Genomic DNA, 19,866 nt, shown 5'->3' with positions numbered 1-19,866 from the left:
CCGACGGGCATGCTTGGGTGTTAGCCCCATTCTGAGTCTGGCCTTGTTTTTAAAAAGTTCATAACTGTTCATGTGTTCCTTAGGCATTTCAGCCGCCACCTCTGCTAAGGGTCCACTGAGCTGTGGCCTCAGCTCTACCATGTACTGGTCTGTAGAGATGCTGTACCCAAGGCAGGCCCTTTCAAAATTTTCTAAGAAGGCCTCAGTATCATCGCCTGCCTTGTAGGTGGGGAGTTTTCTGGGATGGGAAGCGGTACCTAGAGAAGGGTTGTTAGGGTTGGCTGGTGTATCCTGCCTAGCCCTTACCAATTCCAGTTCATGCTTCCTCTCTTTTTCCCTCTCCTCCATCTCTTTTTGTTTCTGCTCCGTCTCCTTTTTTTTTTAGCTCCATCTCTTTTTGTTTTCCCCCCATAGCTCTTTTGTGGGCATCCTCTTTGGCTTTTTCTTCTTTTTCCCTTTCCTCCATAGCTCTTTTGTGTGCAGCCTCAGCTCTGGCCATCTGTCTGTCATGTTCCTTTTCATTCTCCTCAGCCTGGAATTTGTCTAATTCTAGGTCCTGTTGCATAGTTTTTTTCCCTTTGCCTGACATTTTCCCCCTGGTCTACCTTAGCTATCTGGGGCGGGGGGGGGGGGGGGGGGAGGAGGGGAACAGCTTGGAATCTTTGGTTACTGTAATGTGACTCTTTAGGGGGAAAAACACAAGTAAAACAGGTTTTTGTGACTTGCCTTGGCAATGTTAATGACCCTCCAGTGATCACAACTGGAGCTTCCCTTCTAACAAAAAGCCCTCTGTTAGAAGCTCTTATCTGTTTGCCTTCAGGGGATCTCTCCTTCACTGCTTCCCCAGCATCTCAAAGGAGGGGGAAAAAAATCTGGCTTTTGGTTCCTAAAAAAAAATCCTTCACCGCTGCTCACCATGTCAAGGTTCCTTCCCCACTCTGAACTTTAGGGTACAGATGTGGGGGACCTGCATGAGAAGCTCTAAGCTCAATTAATAGCTTAGATCTGGTCTGGCTGCCACCATTCCCAAGCACTAATTCCCTTCCCTGGGAAGCCTTGAGAGACTCTTCACCAATTTCCTGGTGAACACAGATCCAAACCCGTGGATCTTAAAACAAGGAGAAATTGACCATCCCCCCTCTTTTCTCCCACCAACTCCTGGTGGATCCAGATCCAACCCCCTTGGATCTAAAAACAAGGAAAAACCAATCAGGTTATTAAAAAAGGCTTTTAATTAAAGAAGAGAAAGGTAAAAGAAAACCCTCTGGGAGAGATTAGCATACCAGCTACTCTCACAGACAACAGATTCCAAACACAGAGGATGTTCCCCTGGGCAAAAACTTACACAAAAAATACCCAATTTGACTATTCCTCTAATTGCACAAGACAGGTTACAAAGAAATAAACATAAACCTAGTTATTTCCTTCACTAATACTCACTACTTGATAAGAGGCTGAATTCTGGAGCTTTCCCACTCCGGTCCAAAGTGAAAACTCAACAGACAAAGGGAACTTCCCTCCTTCCCTTTGAACCATCTTGTCCTCCCATTGGTTCCTCTGGTCACGTGTCAGCTAGGCTAGGTGAACTTCTTAACCCTTTATAGGTAAAAGAAGCATTAACCCTTAACTATCTGTTTATGATAGCCAGCGATCGTGCAAATCTCGGATTGGACTATTCAGTCATATGAGACATTACAAACCATCTACATCAGAGGCTGCAATTCCCACCGTCTCTCGCAGACAAAAGGATGCCAACACAATACTCCAGTCAACTAGGTACCCATCTGAGAGATTCGTTATATACATGGTGCCACTAGCCACTCCCACTGCTGCAGGTACAAACCTTGGGGGGGATAGCTCAGTGGTTTGAGCATTTTGGCCTGCTAAACCCAGGGTTGTGAGTTCAATCCTTGAGGGGGCCACTTAGGGATCTGGGGCAAAAATCTGCCTGGGAATTGGTCCTGCTTTGAGCAGGGGGTTGGACTAGATGGCCTCCTGAGGTCCCTTCAACCTTGATAGTCTATGATTCTATGATTCTAGTGCCTTGGACAAGCACGCGCTTGGCTACGTTCTATTTTTAGTGTGATCGTTTATTAGAGCTAGCATGGGTATGTCTCTTCCCGCTGGGAACCACACCCCAGCTCCAAGTGTCGACATATTCGAAAACATGGAGACTAGCCCTGCCCTGCCTCACAGTGGGGTTGGGAGAATAAATGCCTTAAAGACTGGGAGGGGCTCACGTGCTATCAGAAAGGGGGCCGGATAAGAACCTAAGTGAGATAAAACCCAGCTCCAAAATATTTGTCGATGCGAAAAGCGATTTCGCTGCAGAATGCCAGGAAGCCCTTCCTCTGTATTCAGCGGACACCGAGCTCAACAGCATGCGGCTCTAGAGTCTAATCATCCCCACGCTATGAGCACATGCCAGTTCCCAAGTGTCGCACAGACATTAGCTAATTACGTATCACAGCCCTACTGTGGCTCTCATTAGCTTCATTATAAAACTCCGAATTTACAATTACCCTGAACAAAGGTTTTCTAAATTCCCCTGCAGTTTTGTAAAAATCCCACCTACGGGAGTGCTGCTGGCTCCCGTGAAGTTGAAACGCACGCCGAGAAAAAGGGCTGCAGATGAAATCCACTTATCTAGTTAGAGATGAGAGTGGATTAATCCAGTTATCCTGAGCTCATCTGGCCAGAAGCTGGATTCCGCTCCTGGTAACAGCAGCAGAAATCCTGAAATCAAGGCAGTTGGGAATCGCATTACAGGGGAAAAAAGAACGAGGAGTGTTTGTGGCACCTTAGAGACTAACAAATGTATTTGGGCATAAGCTTTCATGAGCTAAAACCCACTTCATCGAATGCGTGGAGTGGAAAATACAGTAGGAAGATGTACACCTCTACCCCAATATAACACGACCCAATATAACACGAATTCAGATATAACGCAGTAAAGCAGTGCTCTGGGGGGGGCGGGCAGGGCTGTGCACTCTGGTGGATCAAAGCAAGTTCGATATAATGCGGTTTCACCTATAATGCCGTAAGATTTTTTGACTCCCAAGGACAGTGTTATATCGAGGTAGAGGTGTATATACACAGAGATAAAATGGGGGTTGCCATACCAACTCTAACGAGACTAATCAATTAAGGTGGGCTATTATCAGCAGGAGTGAAAAAAACTTTTGTAGTGATAATCAGGATGGCCCATTTCAAACAGTTGACAAGAAGGTGTGAGTAACAGTAGGGGAAAAAATAAACATGGGGAAATAGTTTTTCCTTTGTGTAATGACCCATCCACTCCCAGTCTTTATTCAAGCCTAATTTAATGGTGTCCAGTTTGCAAATTAATTCCAGTTCTGCAGTTTCTTGTTGGAGTCTGTTTCTGAAGTTTTTTTGTTGAAGAATTGCCACTTTTAGGTCTGTAATTTAGGTCTACAGGGGAGTTGATTCTGCTGTATTTTAGGGCTTGTCTACACAGAGCCGCCTACGGGGGGTGTGACCTGTAGAGAGCTCTACCCTGTTCTGCTCTAACTGCCCTGTGTAGACCCTGCTGGCGTGAACTAACAGGTACCGAGTTCATGCTGATTTCGTCCCTTTTAAACAGGGCTCTGGTAATGCACACTAGGTACCTTTTAGTTTGTTCCAGCGGGGTCTAGATGGGGCAGTTAGAGTGCAACACATTTGAGTGCTCTGCAGTTCACACCCCCGTACTCTGGACTGCAGCGTCGTGCAAGCTCTCAGACAAGCGTTGACCCCAGCAGGAATTGCATCTGTGGAACTGAGGCCAGAAGAGAACCCCGGCTGTTTATAACGCACACGCACAGTCCCTCGAGAGACAGCGGCTGTGATATTTGATTTATAAAAAGCCAGCGGGACTTAAAAGAGCCCTGGATGAAAAAGACAACAGATTGTTCTTATTACCCTGTAGCACATCGGGGACTTTGCTGTCACTACGCTGCCCCCACGGCCACTCAGAACTTCAGGGAGGCAACAGAGAGAGAACTCAAATCCTCCTTCTCCACAAGCCCAGGCCCCTGCCACTAGAGCTAAAGGAGAATCTCCGTTTGCTGTTAGCACTATATGGCCCATGATACACAGTTGAACAGTCCAACTCGTACTCAGCGGAGGGCATTGACGCTCATAGGTCCCAGCCAACTCCTTCCAGTATTTGTTTTCCCAAACTCTCAGCTCCTTGTCAGCCAAAGGATTTGGGGGGACATTGTCAGAGAAAAAGCGACACAAGTAGAACTTGGGACACACTTCCACACAGCAGGCATTAGAGAGGAACATGTCATCTGCAGTCTTTCCCAGCGCAGCTGTGTGGAGAGATTCCCACTGCCCAGGGAGGGCAGAAGGGGAAATTTGCTGTTAGTGGAAAAGTATCAAACAATTCCTATCCTAAGCTTACACCGTTCCCTACCAAGTGGTGGTTTATGCTGACATCCAACTGTAATTCACCTATAACACCCCTCCCTGCTCTCATTGGAGCATAGGAATTGCTGGACTGGATTAGACTAGACCAGGATTGTCTGACGATAGAAGCCAGAACCAGATGCTTCCAAAAAAGGTGCAGAAAGCCGGGTGGTGAGCAATAATGGATTAACCCGAGACAATATCAGGACAAATCAAAGAGATGGAGTGGAACTGGCTCTCTCTGTGCTCTGATTAATAATTAACAACAATGCAATGCTTCCCTAGCATCTCTCACCCTCCAAGGATTGTGAAGCACAGTAAGGAGGGATCCTTCCTCCCACCACCCCCCCTTTAAAGAGGTCATAGAACATCAGGGTTGGAAGGGACTTCAGAAGGTCGTCTAGTCTAACCCCCTGCTCAAAGGAGGGCCAATCCCCAGATAGATTTTTGCCCCCAAAGGGCCCCTCAAGGATTGAACTCACAACCCTGGGTTTAGCAAGCCAATGCTGAAACCACAGAGCTATCCCATCCCCCTTGTCCCTAGCTATGCATCATCTCCAGCTTGTACCTGGGATGCAAAGCAGGGCGGTCACACAGCTAGCTGGAGGCATCAGGCAAGTCTAGCATTCAGGAGCTCCCGTCTCCCAGACCTGCGCTCAGACCGGCTGCCTTCTTCCAAGTGAAACTGGCACTTTGCCATGATCAGGGCTTTACTAAGGACAGTCCCAGTAAAACGCTACATGACCAAAGTCCAAACTCTGGAGGAGCAGTGTCCACGTCTTCATGGTGGCAACACTTCCCAGTAGCCCCCCACGTTCCTGGACGTTAGAGTCATGCTTTTCTCATCAGCTGTGTTCCCTCCACCAGCTCCACCTTCCGTTCTGACCTGATTTTAGCCGCGGCTCTCTGGTGAGATGACAGAGTCAGTGAATGAGGCTTCCTGCTGCCAGAAAGAGTCTGGTTTTAGAGAGCAAAAGGAATCGGTTTCTCGCTCCACCTTTGATAGCCCGGCTGCTAAGATGGGAACTGATGGGAAAATGAAGCAAGAGCATGTCCAGCGTTCCAGATAGAGCCAAGCAGAATGCCCCTACTGTGGTTCTGAGCATACCAGGCAGGCCATCGTGCTGAATGCAGCAGGTATATTAAGGCAGAGTAATGTACCGGCTGCCTTGCTGAATGGGTCAGGGATGCCCCCACATACCATTTCATTGGGTGGACACAGTGCTGAAAGGGTTACTGTTTTCCCCTCTCTGTGTGACAGCCAGCCAGCCCTCTGTCCCGGTCTCTATCCATCAGTCCATCTTTGCGTGTGTCTATCAATCTAGGCAGCTACGCAGCAGAAGGCAGACAAATAGTCCCTGATCAGGAGACTATCGGGAATTAAATAGATCAAGAACCCACAAAGCCAGGCACACTGCGGCTCAGGGAAGATGAATAAGAGAAAAGCAAATGCCATTTATCACCGCCTAACACTCCCAAGGACAAATGACACCTGCACTAGCAAGGTAATGAAACCCTTCAAGGAGGAAAACAAATGAATTATGTCCCTGACACCTGCTTGCCCTGCGTCCCAGCCAAGGCTGTGTTGGCATTTCCATTACACACCTTGTTTTCACCCTGGGCTTCGTAACTTCATCACGTCACTTTGCTGGAGCATGTGTGTGAGGGGGAATCTGGTTCACAAGGAGTCTCCGTCCCAAAGGAGGCCAGGTCTACGCTACAGAATTACTTCGGTGTAACTACGTCGCTCAGGGGTGTGAAAACGTAGATCTACCGACCTAGGACCTGGTGTAGACAGCGTTCTGTCGGTGGGAAAGCTGCCCACACAGTTACCGCCTCTGGCGGCAGTGGATTAACTACAGCTGTCTCCTGTCGGCATAGAGCATCTTCACTAAAGCCCCATGGCAGCATCAAGGCAGCATTTAAAGTGTGGATGTGCCCTTAGATAGGACGCTTTCTGGGGAAGGGATAGTCTTTTGTTCTGAGTTTGTACAATGCCTAGCGTCACAGGGTCTTGGTCCATGGCGGGGGCTGTTAGGTCCTACCACAATACAAATAACAGAATAATAATAATAAGGGAGAACTTCCCATGGTGATGCCAACAACTGACTACCCTCTGCCTTCAGCCAGGCTGGCAACCCCCTGCAACTGGAGCTGGGTGAAAAAACAGCTTTTTGGGGTTCAGTGGCAATTTTAAACAGTTGGGGGAACATTCACTTTGGGTTAGACTGAAAAAACTTGTCAGCGAATTGAAAATTTGAAAAAAAAATGTTTGAGGTCAAACAAATTGTTTTGTTTTCGTTGCGACCATTTTTAAACATCTTTGAATATAAATAGAAATTAAATGAAAGCCACTTGAAATGAAAAGTTGTTTCAAACTGAAAAAGAGAAATGTTTTGTTTCGAAAACATCAACAATAGATTTGGGGGGGAATTTTTTAGAAGTTTTTCCCCCTCCCTCCCCCCCCAATAAAAAATTGGGTGAGGGAGGGATAGCTCAGTGGTTTGAGCATTGGTCTGCTAAACCCAGGGTTGTGAGTTCAATCCTTGAGGGGGCCACTTAGGGATCTAGGGTGAAAATTTGTCTGGGGATTGGTCTTGCTTTGAGCAGGGGATTGGACTAGATGACCTCCTGAGGTCCCTTCCAACCCTGATATTCTATGAAATCAACATGTATTTGATAAACCTTCTGATGCCCCCAAACCTTCATTTTTTGCCAAAAAAAGCTGTGTGAGAAAAATTTGGCCCCACTCAACCTGTGACTACCAAGAGCCCTCATTTACGCCTCACTTTATTCAGCCATTGTCTCATTTCTCCATCCTCTTTTGTCTGTTTCACCTTGTCATAATCCTGAACAGGGAGCTTTCTGAGGCAAGCACTGTCTGTTTTCATTAGGAACATAGGACTTGCCAGACCGGGTCAGAACACTGACCAATATCCTGTCTCTGACTGTGATGCTGGTAGACCAGGTGCCAGCTCGTCCCAAGGCTGTAGCTGTCAGCTGAGTACTGACAATCTCATTGCTGGAAACCAGACCAACCAATATGTTAATATTGTTCAAGATAGGTGTTGGACTGGGAACTATGTGTTTAGTGTTTAGTCTCTATAGAATGCTTGTAAGTTGCTGCCTGCGTTAATCGGACTTGTAATGTCTGTATCCCATGCTCGAAGGTAAGAGGTAAGTTTTGCTCTGTAACTGTACAAATGCCTGCTCTGCACCTGTGAACTCAGGCAGGAGGCGTGGTCCCCCCCCGACCTTTAGGGAGGATTATCAGAACTAAATGGGTCATGGTGGCACATCGCGTTAGAAAGACGTTGCTAATTGGCCATACCCGGGCTATGCGCTGAGGGGCTCGTCCCATCCGTTTGGATTCCGGAAAAGCGAAATAAAAATAGCTGACATGAAAATTTTTCATCTTTTTCCTGTTTGGACTCCCTCAGCCTGAGGTTAAGAAACAAAAGCAAAGATCCCCCAGGTCAACCTGGATTAGCCCGAGAGGCCATTCAGTGCTGATAGATTGCTACAACTCTGTCGCTTTTTGGAACCATAGTCTGTAACTCATTGGTAAGGTATATTGCTGGCGTTAATCGGTAAATAACTCTCTCGTTTCTTTTTCCTAGTTAAGAAAGCCTTCGTTAGTTTATTACAGGATTGGCTACAAGGGTTGTCTTTGCTGTGAGCTCTAAGGTACAAATTGACCCGAGGTAGGTGACTGGTCTCTTGGGACTGGAAGGAACCTGAATATTTCGTGATATTTGGTATAAGTGACAATCTATCACTAAGTCCAGCTGGCCTGGGTGCAAGATAGGCCAGAGTGCTCAAGGGAATTGTCTGGGACCCCATGGTAAGACTGGTTTTGTGCATCAGGAGTTCAGAATTGGTACTGGGTTGGTGAAATCTAATCATAGAACGCACCACCAGTTTGGGGTGTCTGCCCTGCTTTTTGACAGCCTGGCCTAAGGCTGATATGAGCTACTCCAGACAGCACAATGCCCTCACCAGCTGTTTCGAAAGAAGACCCAAGAAACTCTGAAGCAGACCACTCTGGGATAACCTCCCTCCAGGGAAATGTCTTCCAGATCCCCAGTAGCTGGGGCGGTTGGCCGATACCCTCTCGCACTAGAGTTTATTTTTGAATATTGGCTATTATACTGGTTTGTACAGCGCCTGACACAGTATGGTCTTGATCCCTGGAACAAGGCCTCTAGCTGCTAACCCTGAGAGTCCTAGCAATGGATAATAATAATACAGACGTCTGCTCCTCGTAACTGTGAAAGGCCTGATTCTGCTCAGTTACTGCTGGGCAGCACAGGCGTAGTGCCGATGCAGGACACCTGGGGGGTGGGGCAGGAGAATCAGAGCCTTAACTCGGGGCTGGAAGAAATAGAGCAGCTGAGGCCTGGGAATTGGAGGGAGCAGGATGCTGACATGGGGCTCAGAGGGAGCAGGGGCTCATGGGAGCTGGGCCTGGGTGTGGGGCTCAGAGGGAGCAGAGGCTCATGGGAGCTGGTTCGAGGGCTTAGGGGGAGCAGGGGCTCATGGGAGCTGGGTCTGGGGCTCAGAGGGAGCAGAGGCTCATGGGAGCTGGGTCTGGGGCTCATGGGAGCTGGGTCTGGGTGTGGGGCTCAGAGGGAGCAGGGGCTCATGGGAGCTGGGTCTGGGGTTCATGGGAGCTGGGTCTGGGGCTCAGAGGGAAAGGGGTTCATGGGAGCTGGGTCTGGGTGTGGGACTCAGAGGGAGCAGGGGCTCATGGGAGCTGGGTCTGGGGCTCATGGGAGCTGGGTCTGGGTGTGGGGCTCAGAGGGAAAGGGGTTCATGGGAGCTGGGTCTGGGGCTCAGAGGGAGCAGGGGCTCATGGGAGCTGGGTCTGGGTGTGGGGCTCATGGGAGCTGGGTCTGGGGCTCAGAGGGAGCAGAGGCTCATGGGAGCTGGGTCTGGGCGTGGGACTCAGAGGGAGCAGGGGCCCATGGGAGCTGGGACCCTCCAGGGGCGTATAGGGGCAGAACCCTACATGGGAGGGGAGAACCTCAGGGGAGGTGCTGTGCCCTAGGGGAAGCTGAGGTGGCCAGTGGATCTTCTTGATTTCTCAGGGTATTTATGCCTGTCGACACCACTCCATGCCTTGGCCAAAGAGATTGCTGCAGAGCAATGCAAACCGCTGGCACCTACTTCCCAGGAGCCACGCATGTGTCTAGGGTAGCCATGGCACAGCAGGTGGCAGGAGGGGCTGGCCACCCTGAGCACATGCCTGGGGTCTCAGACAGGTACCCACATGAGGTGCCTAGCCCCTCCCGCCGCTTGCACTGCTGTGGCTACGTTATTTTTAGTGCACTCTCCTGATCAGGGCTAGCGTGGGTACGTCTCCCGGAGCTCCAAGTGTAGACGTCCCTTCTGTGTTTCTCCCAGCTCCCATCCTGCTCCGGACTCACAGGGCCTGCACTCGGGCTCCCAAAGGAAGGGGCCAGCTGCTGCCACTGTGCCACTGGCCCTTTCCCGATGGCTGTGCTGCGAGCCGCGATCCCGGAGTGCAGCCATACGGCTCGCTCTGCGGCCAGCTTTCTCCCGAGCCTGGCCCCGATGCGGGGTTCCCTCGCCCCCCCCGCTGCGCGAGGCGTGCAGCGTGTTTGCTTTGCCGGCTGGAGGCTCGTTACGCTCCAGCAGCCGCCAGCCGGAGAGGGAGGGAGTCGCCCTGCGCCGGTGCCAATATTTAATTTCAGAAAGTAGTTTGCGAGGCGTGCTAACTGGAGCTGCGTGGCAGGGCTCATCCATCAGCACGGCTCCTCTGAGTCCATCAGTCACCCTGAGCGGGCGCCGATTACAGGGGGCTGTGTCAGGCCAGGAGATTTCGCAGAGGCCACTGTTTCTTTCATGCAAATTGCAAAATAAACCTTTCCAGCATTTTCATGCAAGAGAGCAGTGAGGCTCTTGCCTTCCTTTGCATCCTCCCCCAGCCCCGCTGGCTACGTGACGCAGGGATGCTGTTGTCCTCAGGGGGAAATATTGATGAGTTTTAATTGCTGGTGGGGAAAATAAAAAAAAAAGACTTTGGTTTTGGATGGGAACCTAGCGTGGCGAGAGGTGCCGGACAGCCTGCAGGGTACTGGATAGGCACAGCATGGAGACTATGACAAGACACCCCTGTCCCCCACATTCCCCATTGAGAAGGGATGACCTATTTCACCTCTGGCTTCAAGGTGTAAATTTCCAAAATTGAGACCTGCCAAACTCGTTCCACTTGGGAGACCAAAGGTCCATCAAATGGCAGTGACTCTCCTGCGCTCAGGATCCACCCAGGTGCTGGAGCTAGCTATGAATCAGGTCAGAAATTACAGGCAGTGTTTTAATTCCTACACAAATCTAATGCAAGGGGAAGTAATGCAGGAGAAACTCTACCAGTAAAGCCCGTGCCTGGGCTACTTGTGAGTATTTAATTAATAGAAATGAATGCCAAGTAGTAAAGGCAGCACTCAGAAGGGCTCGTCAAATAGACACAGTGTTCCTCATGGCCTTTGCTTAGCTTATGTATGTTTTGTCCTGCAGGTATAATACTAATAAGCAGACTGTGCTCTCCTGGGGCGGGCGAATGACTGTGTGTCTGTGACTGCCCTCTACTGGCTGGCTGAGAGTGTCATGGTCTCTCACGGAGAAACAGAGACCAGCATCTAAACGCTGGTCTACAATCAGGGCCGGCTCTAAGTTTTTTGCCGCCCCAAGCAAAAAAAAGAGTGCCGCCCTCCATAGCGCCGCCATAACACACCCCCTCAGCACTGCGCCGCCACCCCCCCCGCGCGGCGCGCCACACCGCTGAACCCCCCCAGTGCCGCGCCGCCAACCCTCCCCAGCCCCCCGCGGAGCGCTGCACCGCGGAACATGCCAGCCCCCCACGGCGCGCCGAACCCTCCCCCCGCCGAACCCCCCCAACCCCCTGCGGAGCGCCGCCGAACACCCCCCCCCCCGTGGAGCGCCACACCGCCGAACCCTCCCACTGCCACACACACCTCCCGTGGAGCGCCGCCGAACCCCCCCGCCAAACCCCCCCAGTCCCCCACAGAGCGCCGCCGAGTGCCACTGAACACCCCCCCCCCGAACCGCGGAGCGCCGTGCCGCCGAACCCTCCTGCCGCCACACACAACTCCACTGCTGAGCCGTGCTGCCAAACACCCCGGAGCACCCCGCCGCGCCGCCACCCCCCCCAAGAGCGCTGCTGCCGAATCCCCCCCAGCCACCAAAACAAAAACAGCCCACCCCACCCCCAGCGCTGCCCGACCGACCCCCCCCCAAAAAAAACAAAAAACCCTGAGCGCCCCCCGCCACCCCAAGATTGGCCGCCCCTTACCAGGTGCCGCCCCAAGCATGTGCTTGGTCAGCTGGTGCCTGGAACCGGCCCTGTCTACAATGAAAGGCTATATCCACATAGAGATGTCATTCAGGAGTGTGGAAAATCCGCACCCCCAAGAGAATCTTTAATTGCCCCCCCCCAAAAAAAAAAACCTAGAAAAAGGCAAAACAGCTCATTTCATCTTTTTCCAAATGATTTTTCAGTCTGAAATGACTTTGTTTAGAAATGTCCTTTCATTTGGAAGGCCAAAGCACAACTGGAGTTGCAGCTAGCAAGGGATGTGAAGGGCAACAAGAAGGTTTCTACAGGTACATTAGCAACAAGAAGAAGGTCAGGGAAAGTGTGGGGCCCTTACTGAATGGGGGAGGCAACCTAGTGACAGACGATGTGGAAAAAGCTAATGTACTCAATGCTTTTTTTGCCTTGGTCTTCACGGACAAGGTCAGCTCCTAGACTGCTGCACTGGGCCGCACAGTATGGGGAGGAGGCGAGCAGCTCTCAGTGGTGAAAGAACAGGTTAAGGACTATATAGAAAAGCTGGACATGCACAAGTCCATGGGGCCAGATCTAATGCATCTGAGGGTGCTGAGGGAGTTGGCTGATGTGATTGCAGAACCATTGGCCATTATCCTTGAAAACTCGTGGCAATCGGGGAGGTCCCAGATGATTGGAAAAAGGGAAATATAGTGCCCATCTTTGAAAAGGGGAAGAAGGAGAGTCTGGGGAACTACAGACCAATCAGTCTCACCTCAGTCCCTGGACAAATCATGGAGCAGGTCCTCAAAGAATCAATTTTGAAGGACTTGGAGGAGAGGAAGGTGATTAAGAACAGTCAACGTGGATATGGGGAAAGCGGTGAACGTGATATATCTTGACTTTAGCAAAGCTTTTGATACGGACTCCCACAGTATTCTTGCTAGCAAGTTAAGGAAGTATGGATTGGATGAATGGACTATAAGGTAGATAGAAACCTGGCTACATGATGGGATGGATTGCACCCTCAGCAAGTTCGTGGATAACGCTAAGCTGTGGGGCGAGGTAGATACGCAGGAGGATAGGGATAGGGTCCAAAGTGACCTAGACAAATTGGAGGATTGGGCCCAAAGAAATCTGATGAGATTCAACAAGAACAAGTGCAGAGTCCTGCACTTAGGACGGAAGAATCCCATGCACTGCTACAGGCTGGGGACCGACTGGCTGAGCAGAGGTTCTGCAGAAAAGGACCTGGGGATTACAGCGGATGCGACGCTGGATATGAGTCAACAGTGTGCCCTTGTTGCCAAGAAGGCTAATGGCATATTAGTAGGAGCATTGCCAGCAGATTGAGGGAAGTGATTATTTCCCTCTATTCGGCACTGCTGAGGTCATATCTGGAGTATTGTGTCCAGTGTTGGGCCCCTCACTACAGAAGGGATGTGGACAAATTGGAGAGAGTCCAGTGGAGGGCAACAAAAATGATTAGGGGGCTGGGGCACATAACTTATAAGGAGAGGCTGAGGGAACTGGGCTTATTTAGTCTGCAGAAGAGAAGAGTGAAGGGGGATTTGATAGCAGCTTTCAACTACCTGAAAAGGGATTCCAAAGAGGAAGGAGCTCGGCTGTTCTCAGTGGTGGCAAATGACAGAACAAGGAGCAATGGTCTCAAGTTGCAGTGGGGGAGGTCTAGGTTGGATATTAGGAAACACTATTTCACTGGGAGGGTGGTGATGCATTGGAATGGTTACCTAGGGAGGTGGTGGAATCTCCAGCCTTAGAGGTTTTTAAGGCCTGGCTTGACAAAGCCCTGGCTGGGATGATTTAGTTGGGGATTGGTCCTGCTTTGAGCAGGGGATTGGACTAGATGACCTTGTGAGGTCTCTTCCAACCCTAATCTTCTATGATTCTCTGACTGAATTAAAAAACAAACAAACAAACAAGTTTAGAATGGTCAGAATCAAAATGAAACGTTTCATTTGACCTGTGTTTTATCTTTTTGATTTGCCAACGCTTGTGAACATTTCATTTTCAGACCGACGACCAAATAATGATTTTTTTTAATGGCTAGTGAATGGAAAAATTGTGATTTGCCCAGCTCTGCTTTCAAAATCGATTGCAGGCTATAGAGCGGAGAATCATTTGGCTATCCAGCCGGCCCAGTTAGCTGGCTCTCTCACCTAACCAAAGGTTAGCTGTGTCCCCTGGAGGGATTTCTCAGTGACTGAAGCGGGAGAGAGAGCCAGGAGACCCTTCCCTGGTGTAAACCAGTGTCGCTCCACTGACTTCACCCAAGCTACGCTGACTTACGCTGGCTGAGGATCTGGCCCAAACTCAGTGTTGACAGCTCACCCAGTGGTATCACAACTCTCATGACATTTAGTGGGTTTTTTTTTGTAAAGCCCCAGCTCTTGGAGTCATGGGATTAGGTGATAATCTCGGCTTTCATTTTTTTTAGAAATACATTTCCAACTTGCGATAGAGCGAGCCCCCACCTGAGGCACCCTCCAGCATCAGGCCACGGCACAAGCAGTGGGCCTGCCTCAGTTTCCCCTTTTGTTTGCCCAAGAAAAGACCATAATCTCTCTGTGTCCAACACAAAGCCTGCCTCTGGGTATAATTTATTCACACACAGTGCAGCAACTCCCTCCACCCCCAACCTTGTAATAAAAACCATTCTCCAATTCCCACAATAAAGAAAGATACTGCAGGGTTTTTTCCCATTCCCCTCTCTAGAGACATCACCTCCAAATCATCCACCTGAAGGTCAATAGCGGCACTTTGTTCCCAGTTCCTTTTGGCCCTAATTCAGGGCCCCGTTGTCCAGTATTTTCCCCCAGGCAGCTCCCCTCCTGCAGTGTCCGGCTCCTCCATGCCTGTACCCCTGCTCAGCGGGATCCACCGTCCCACAAGAACCTCCTGGCTTCTGGGCTTGGCTTCCACTGACCCAGCTGGAGCCTCCCCTTTCTGAGGGGCCACTGCCTGAGCCTTCTCCTCCCTGGGGGTCCCGAGCTTTGCTCCGTTCTCACCAACAGCTTTCTTCCAAGCTCCCTGCCCAGTTACTGCTCTCCCTTCAAACTCAGCTCCCACCAGCTCTGCCTTCTGTCTCTGAGTCCTCTCAGGGGCTGACTCTCCGAGTTTCTGCGGGTACGTCTACACTGCACCCCAAGCCCAGGTCTGTGGGACTCGGCATTTCCAAGCTCACGCTTGAATGTCCATGCTGCACGGTAAATCTGGGTTTACAATGGTAGGATCCGGGTCTCACAGCCGTGCTCATGCATCCGCGCTGCACTACGCAGACCTTCTGACTCGGGTCTGTGGCTTCGCCTGCGTCCACACTGCTTGGGCCCAAGTCCTAGCAGGACTTGGGTTCTGACCCACGCCCCAAGCAGGATCCTAGGAGCCAGTCAGACTGATAGGTGTGTGGATGGAAGTGGGGGCCTGGGCTTGAACCCAAGTCACAGCCCAGACTTAGTGTGCAGTATGGACACACCCTGTGTCTCCTGCTCTGAGACAGCTCTCACCCGCTGATCACCTCTTCCTTCTGCCATTCTACTGACAATGAGGCTGATGATCAATAATGCAGGACGACCACCCGAAATATGAGTGACGTAATGTGGCTCTAATTGGCCAGCAGAGATGTCCCCCCCCCATTGTAGGGAGCGCTGAGCGGACACAAAGCTGTGGAGCCCCTCTAGCGCAGGGGGCAGAAGGGCGCGAGATGGAACATATCTGCACTCCGCCAGTTCTCAGCTGCCGTGCAGTCCCCTGTGTACAAGGACGAGAGTAGCATAAAGGAGCTTAAAAGCCCCCCCTTCCCCCAGGGCTGGCTGAGGTACATTGAGGGCCTCTGGTGGATTACAGTCTCCAAGCCCCACAGCACCAAGAACAGCAGGCTGGGAGTTCTATGCTGCACCACTTAGAGACACAGCACAGAATCTGTCTCGGGGTGTCCTTGTACCTATTCGGGCGAGGTCAGAGCTGGGAGTCAGGTTTTAACACCCAGGAGACAAACTCCCTGAAGTCTGCAGTATGGGCGATTTAACCCCAGAGCCCTTCAGCCCGACTAGCCCTTACCCCGGTGGAGAACCAGGTCGCTAATGTCCATTCAGCAACTCCAGGAACAAAGCTAGAGGGGACAGGGAGGTTGGTGCAGGGGAGGGTGGGTAGCGTGCTTACCAGTGGTGTTACTGCTCGGAGGTAAATTCTCACAGTATTGATCCTGGATGGATGCCGAGGTGGGGCTAATCCAGAGGATAAATACCTGCAGACAGAAGAGGAGGAAGCAAACACTATTAGGGCTGTGGGTGGCCGTCACAGTACGTAACTCAGGTTTGCTTTGGTCGCATTGTCCCGGCCTCCTGATGGGGCCTCAGGGACATTCCCTTGTGGCAGCCCTCTCTGCGTGAGGACTGTGCACAAAGACATCTGATCCTGGCCCAATGAGCAGCTCAGAGCCAAATCCATCCCTGGCGTAATGCCCCTGGAGCCAGAGGAATTACTCTCGGAGGCCCAGGCCCAGAGCTGTCTAGGAGTATTAATTAATTATTATTATTATTATTCTGCGTGAGAATCTGCAATAAACTCCCTCTGCTCCTCTAAAGGGGCTGATTTTCATCTACACTAATAATTAATTTATAGCTACCACTTTTATAGCACTTTTCATCGGTAGCTCTCAGAGCCCTTTACAAAGGAGGTCAGTACTATTATCCCCATTTTACAGATGGGGAAACTGAGGCACAGAGCCAGGAAACAGATTTGCCTAAGGAGCCTTCAGGGAACATACATTACATTTACACTCACTTTAAGAGCCCTCTCCACACCCAGAACCATATCAAGTGGCCTTAATGTAAAAGAAAATCAGGCCGTAGGTTTTTGAAATTTATCGCATTTATTCTGCCCCCCCCTCCCCAAAAAAAAAAAAAAAACTTTGTTCACCACTTTCCTAGGCACCGGAATGAAAAATAAGCTTGCTCGGGTGTATTTGCTCCTAGTGCAGACTCTAAGGGTCTGGACACACTGCAATCGGAGGTGTGAGCGCAGCATATTAGCTTTGATCTAGTGAGCCCAGGTCTCAATAGCAGTGACGCCGTGGCCGCGTGGCCTTCAGTTCAAGCTAGCGGCCAAGTAACTAGCCAGGAGCCCGGGTGGGCTTGTATAGCCTGTGCTGAAACCCATGCTGCTGCAGCTTCACTGGTCTTGGCACCTAAGCTACTGAGATCCCAGCTATGTCTACATGAGCTTCAATCACAACCCCTGACTGAAGTGTAGACGTACCCTGAAAAGCCAGGAAAACCCAAAGTAAGGGGCCATTTCAACCCAACGCAATAGCAGCATGCAAGCGTTAGCTCACACAGCACCCTCTCCACCGCAATCACTCCCAACTCAGGCTCAGTGAAGACACCACAGCCCCAGCAACCACACTGCAACCTACTCCGACCAACCACAGCCCCAGAAACCACATTGCAACCTACTCCGACCAACCACAGCCCGAGAAACCACATTGCAACCTACTCCGACCCACCACAGCCCCAGGAACCACATTGCAACCTACTCCGAACCACCACAGCCCCAGGAACCACACTGCAACCTACTCCGACCCACCACAGCCCCAGCAACCACACTGCAACCTACTCCGACCCACCACAGCCCTAGGAACCACATTGCAACCTACTCTGACCCACCACAGCCCCAGGAACCACATTGCAACCTACTCCGACCAACCACAGCCCCAGGAACCACATTGCAACTTACTCCGACCCACCACAGCCCCAGAAACCACATTGCAACCACTCCGACCAACCACAGCCCCAGAAATCACATTGCAACCTACTGCGACCCACCACAGCCCCAGAAACCACATTGCAACCTACTCCGACCCACCACAGCCCCAGAAACCACATTGCAACCTACTCCGACCAACCACAGCCCCAGAAACCACATTGCAACCTACTCCGACCAACCACAGCCCCAGGAACCACATTGCAACCTACTCCGACCAACCACAGCCCCAGAAACCACATTGCAACCTACTCAGACCCACCACAGCCCCAGGAAACACACTGCAACCTACTCCGACCCACCACAGCCCCAGGAAACACACTGCAACCTACTCCGACCCACCACAGCCCCAGGAACCACATTGCAACCTACTCCGACCCACCACAGCCCCAGGAAACACACTGCAACCTACTCCGACCCACCACAGCCCCAGGAACCACATTGCAACCTACTTCGACCCACCACAGCCCCAGGAACCACATTGCAACCTACTTCGACCCACCACAGCCCCAGGAACCACATTGCAACCTACTTCGACCCACCACAGCCCCAGGAACCACATTGCAACCTACTCCGAACCACCACAGCCCCAGGAATCACATTGCAACCTACTCCGACCCACCACAGCCCCAGGAACCACACTGCAACCTACTCCGACCCACCACAGCCCCAGGAACCACATTGCAACCTACTTCGACCCACCACAGCCCCAGGAACCACATTGCAACCTACTTCGACCCACCACAGCCCCAGGAACCACATTGCAACCTACTCTGACCCACCACAGCCCCAGAAACCACATTGCAACCTACTCCGACCCATCACAGCCCCAGGAACCACATTGCAACCTACTCCGACCCATCACAGCCCCAGGAACCACATTGCAACCTACCCCGACCCACCACAGCCCCAGGAATCACATTGCAACTTACTCCGATCCACCACAGCCCCAGTAAACACATTGCAACCTACTCCGACCCACCACAGGCCCAGGAACCACATTGCAACCTACTCTGACCCTGTTTAGCAATGGCACAACAATTATCATCTTCCTTTTCAGCCTTAGCAGTTGCAGGTACCACGGAGCCGAGAGAGAAAGCGTGCAAAGCAGTCTTCACATTCAAACCCTGTTACCTTATGGAAGACAGATAATAAATACTACTGCTAATAAAATCACAGACTTTTACTACATTGTTACGCTGGAAGATGTTAATGGCTTCCATCAAGCCGCTCTTTGAACTATAGACAGTCACAAACCTGGTTAAAGTTGATGGCTGTCCAAAGCAAAGGCCAAGGGCTTGTCTGATTGGGGAAATCACCCAGAATTGCTATTGTCGAACGAGCTGTTCTGGCACCACTACCTGTGTAGACACTTTAATCCGGAATAAAAGTCACTTTTATTCTGAAATGATTAGGGTGCTTCCAAAATGGAGTCGCTATTCTGGAATAAAATCACCCGCCCCGAGTCAGACAGAGAGTATGTACCACAGCGGAAGCTAAACCCTGGTCTCCTAACACACAGGCTAGTCCCCTTGCCACTGACCAGTCTTTCCTGCCTTATTTATGGGCACCTGGGAAAATTCTCGCCCGTGTTAAAGCAAGATGCCAGGCAAGCGCTGTACTTCGACTGCAGCCGCTGGTGGAGAGAGGCAGCGCCTCTGATTTCTTCGGGGGCAGTGTTACATCCTGACGTATTGTCGTGCGGTTTGTTGAGATGAGATTTGAGCTCCAAGTCCCCGGAGTAAAACCGCCTCCCTCTGATAGATGAAGGTGAAAAGAAATAATTGGGATGCGTGTCAGAAATGGCCCGCGAAGCCCTCCCCTCGCTGCAGGCCGTTTAGCGGCGGGCTCTGCTAATTGCAAACCAGCATGGGCTCGGTCCTCAGTCACTTGTGATGAAGGGGGTTGTCCGAGGGCACGTGTTCTTAAGTCGTGTTCCATTGGGAGCCCGCTGCGTGGGTTTGCCTGGTGTTAAAATGAGGGAGTGGAAAGGTTTAGTGCTTAGAGCAGGGGAGTCAGGATTCCTGGGTTCTTAGGTCTGTGATGGGAGAAGGGACTAGTGGTTAAAGCAGGGAACCAGAGTCAGAACTCCTGGGTTCTATTTTTAGATTGGGGAGAGGAGTTTATTGGATAGAGAAGTAGGGTGACCAGATGTCCTGACTGTATAGGGACAGTCCTGATATTTGGAGCTTTTTCTTATATAGGCTCCTATTACCCCCCAGTCCCTGTCCCGATTTTTCACACTTGCTGTCTGGTCACCCTATAGAGAAGGGACTCCTGGGTTTTATTCCTAGTAAGGTCATTGGCTCACAGTGTGACCTTAGGGAAGTCACTGGGTCAAATTCATCCCAGGTGCAGCT

The 19,866-nt window shown here is 51.0% G+C and overlaps 1 protein-coding gene across 1 annotated transcript in view; it reads right to left on the bottom strand.

Moving 5' to 3' along the window:
• The window catches only part of CRHR1 (corticotropin releasing hormone receptor 1), a 99,446-nt gene that overhangs the window by 63,878 nt on the left and 15,702 nt on the right, over positions 1-19,866 (bottom strand). Inside the window, exon 2 of the mRNA XM_054014455.1 lies at positions 15,905-15,989. Within this exon, the coding sequence (XP_053870430.1) occupies positions 15,905-15,989 (85 nt within the window). The remainder of the gene's footprint in view (positions 1-15,904; positions 15,990-19,866) is intronic.

This window comes from Malaclemys terrapin, chromosome 25, assembly GCF_027887155.1.
Source record: "Malaclemys terrapin pileata isolate rMalTer1 chromosome 25, rMalTer1.hap1, whole genome shotgun sequence".
Classification (NCBI taxonomy): domain Eukaryota; kingdom Metazoa; phylum Chordata; order Testudines; family Emydidae; genus Malaclemys; species Malaclemys terrapin.
Note: the sequence above shows the minus strand (reverse complement) of the source record. Positions and strands in the feature narration are given on the sequence as shown.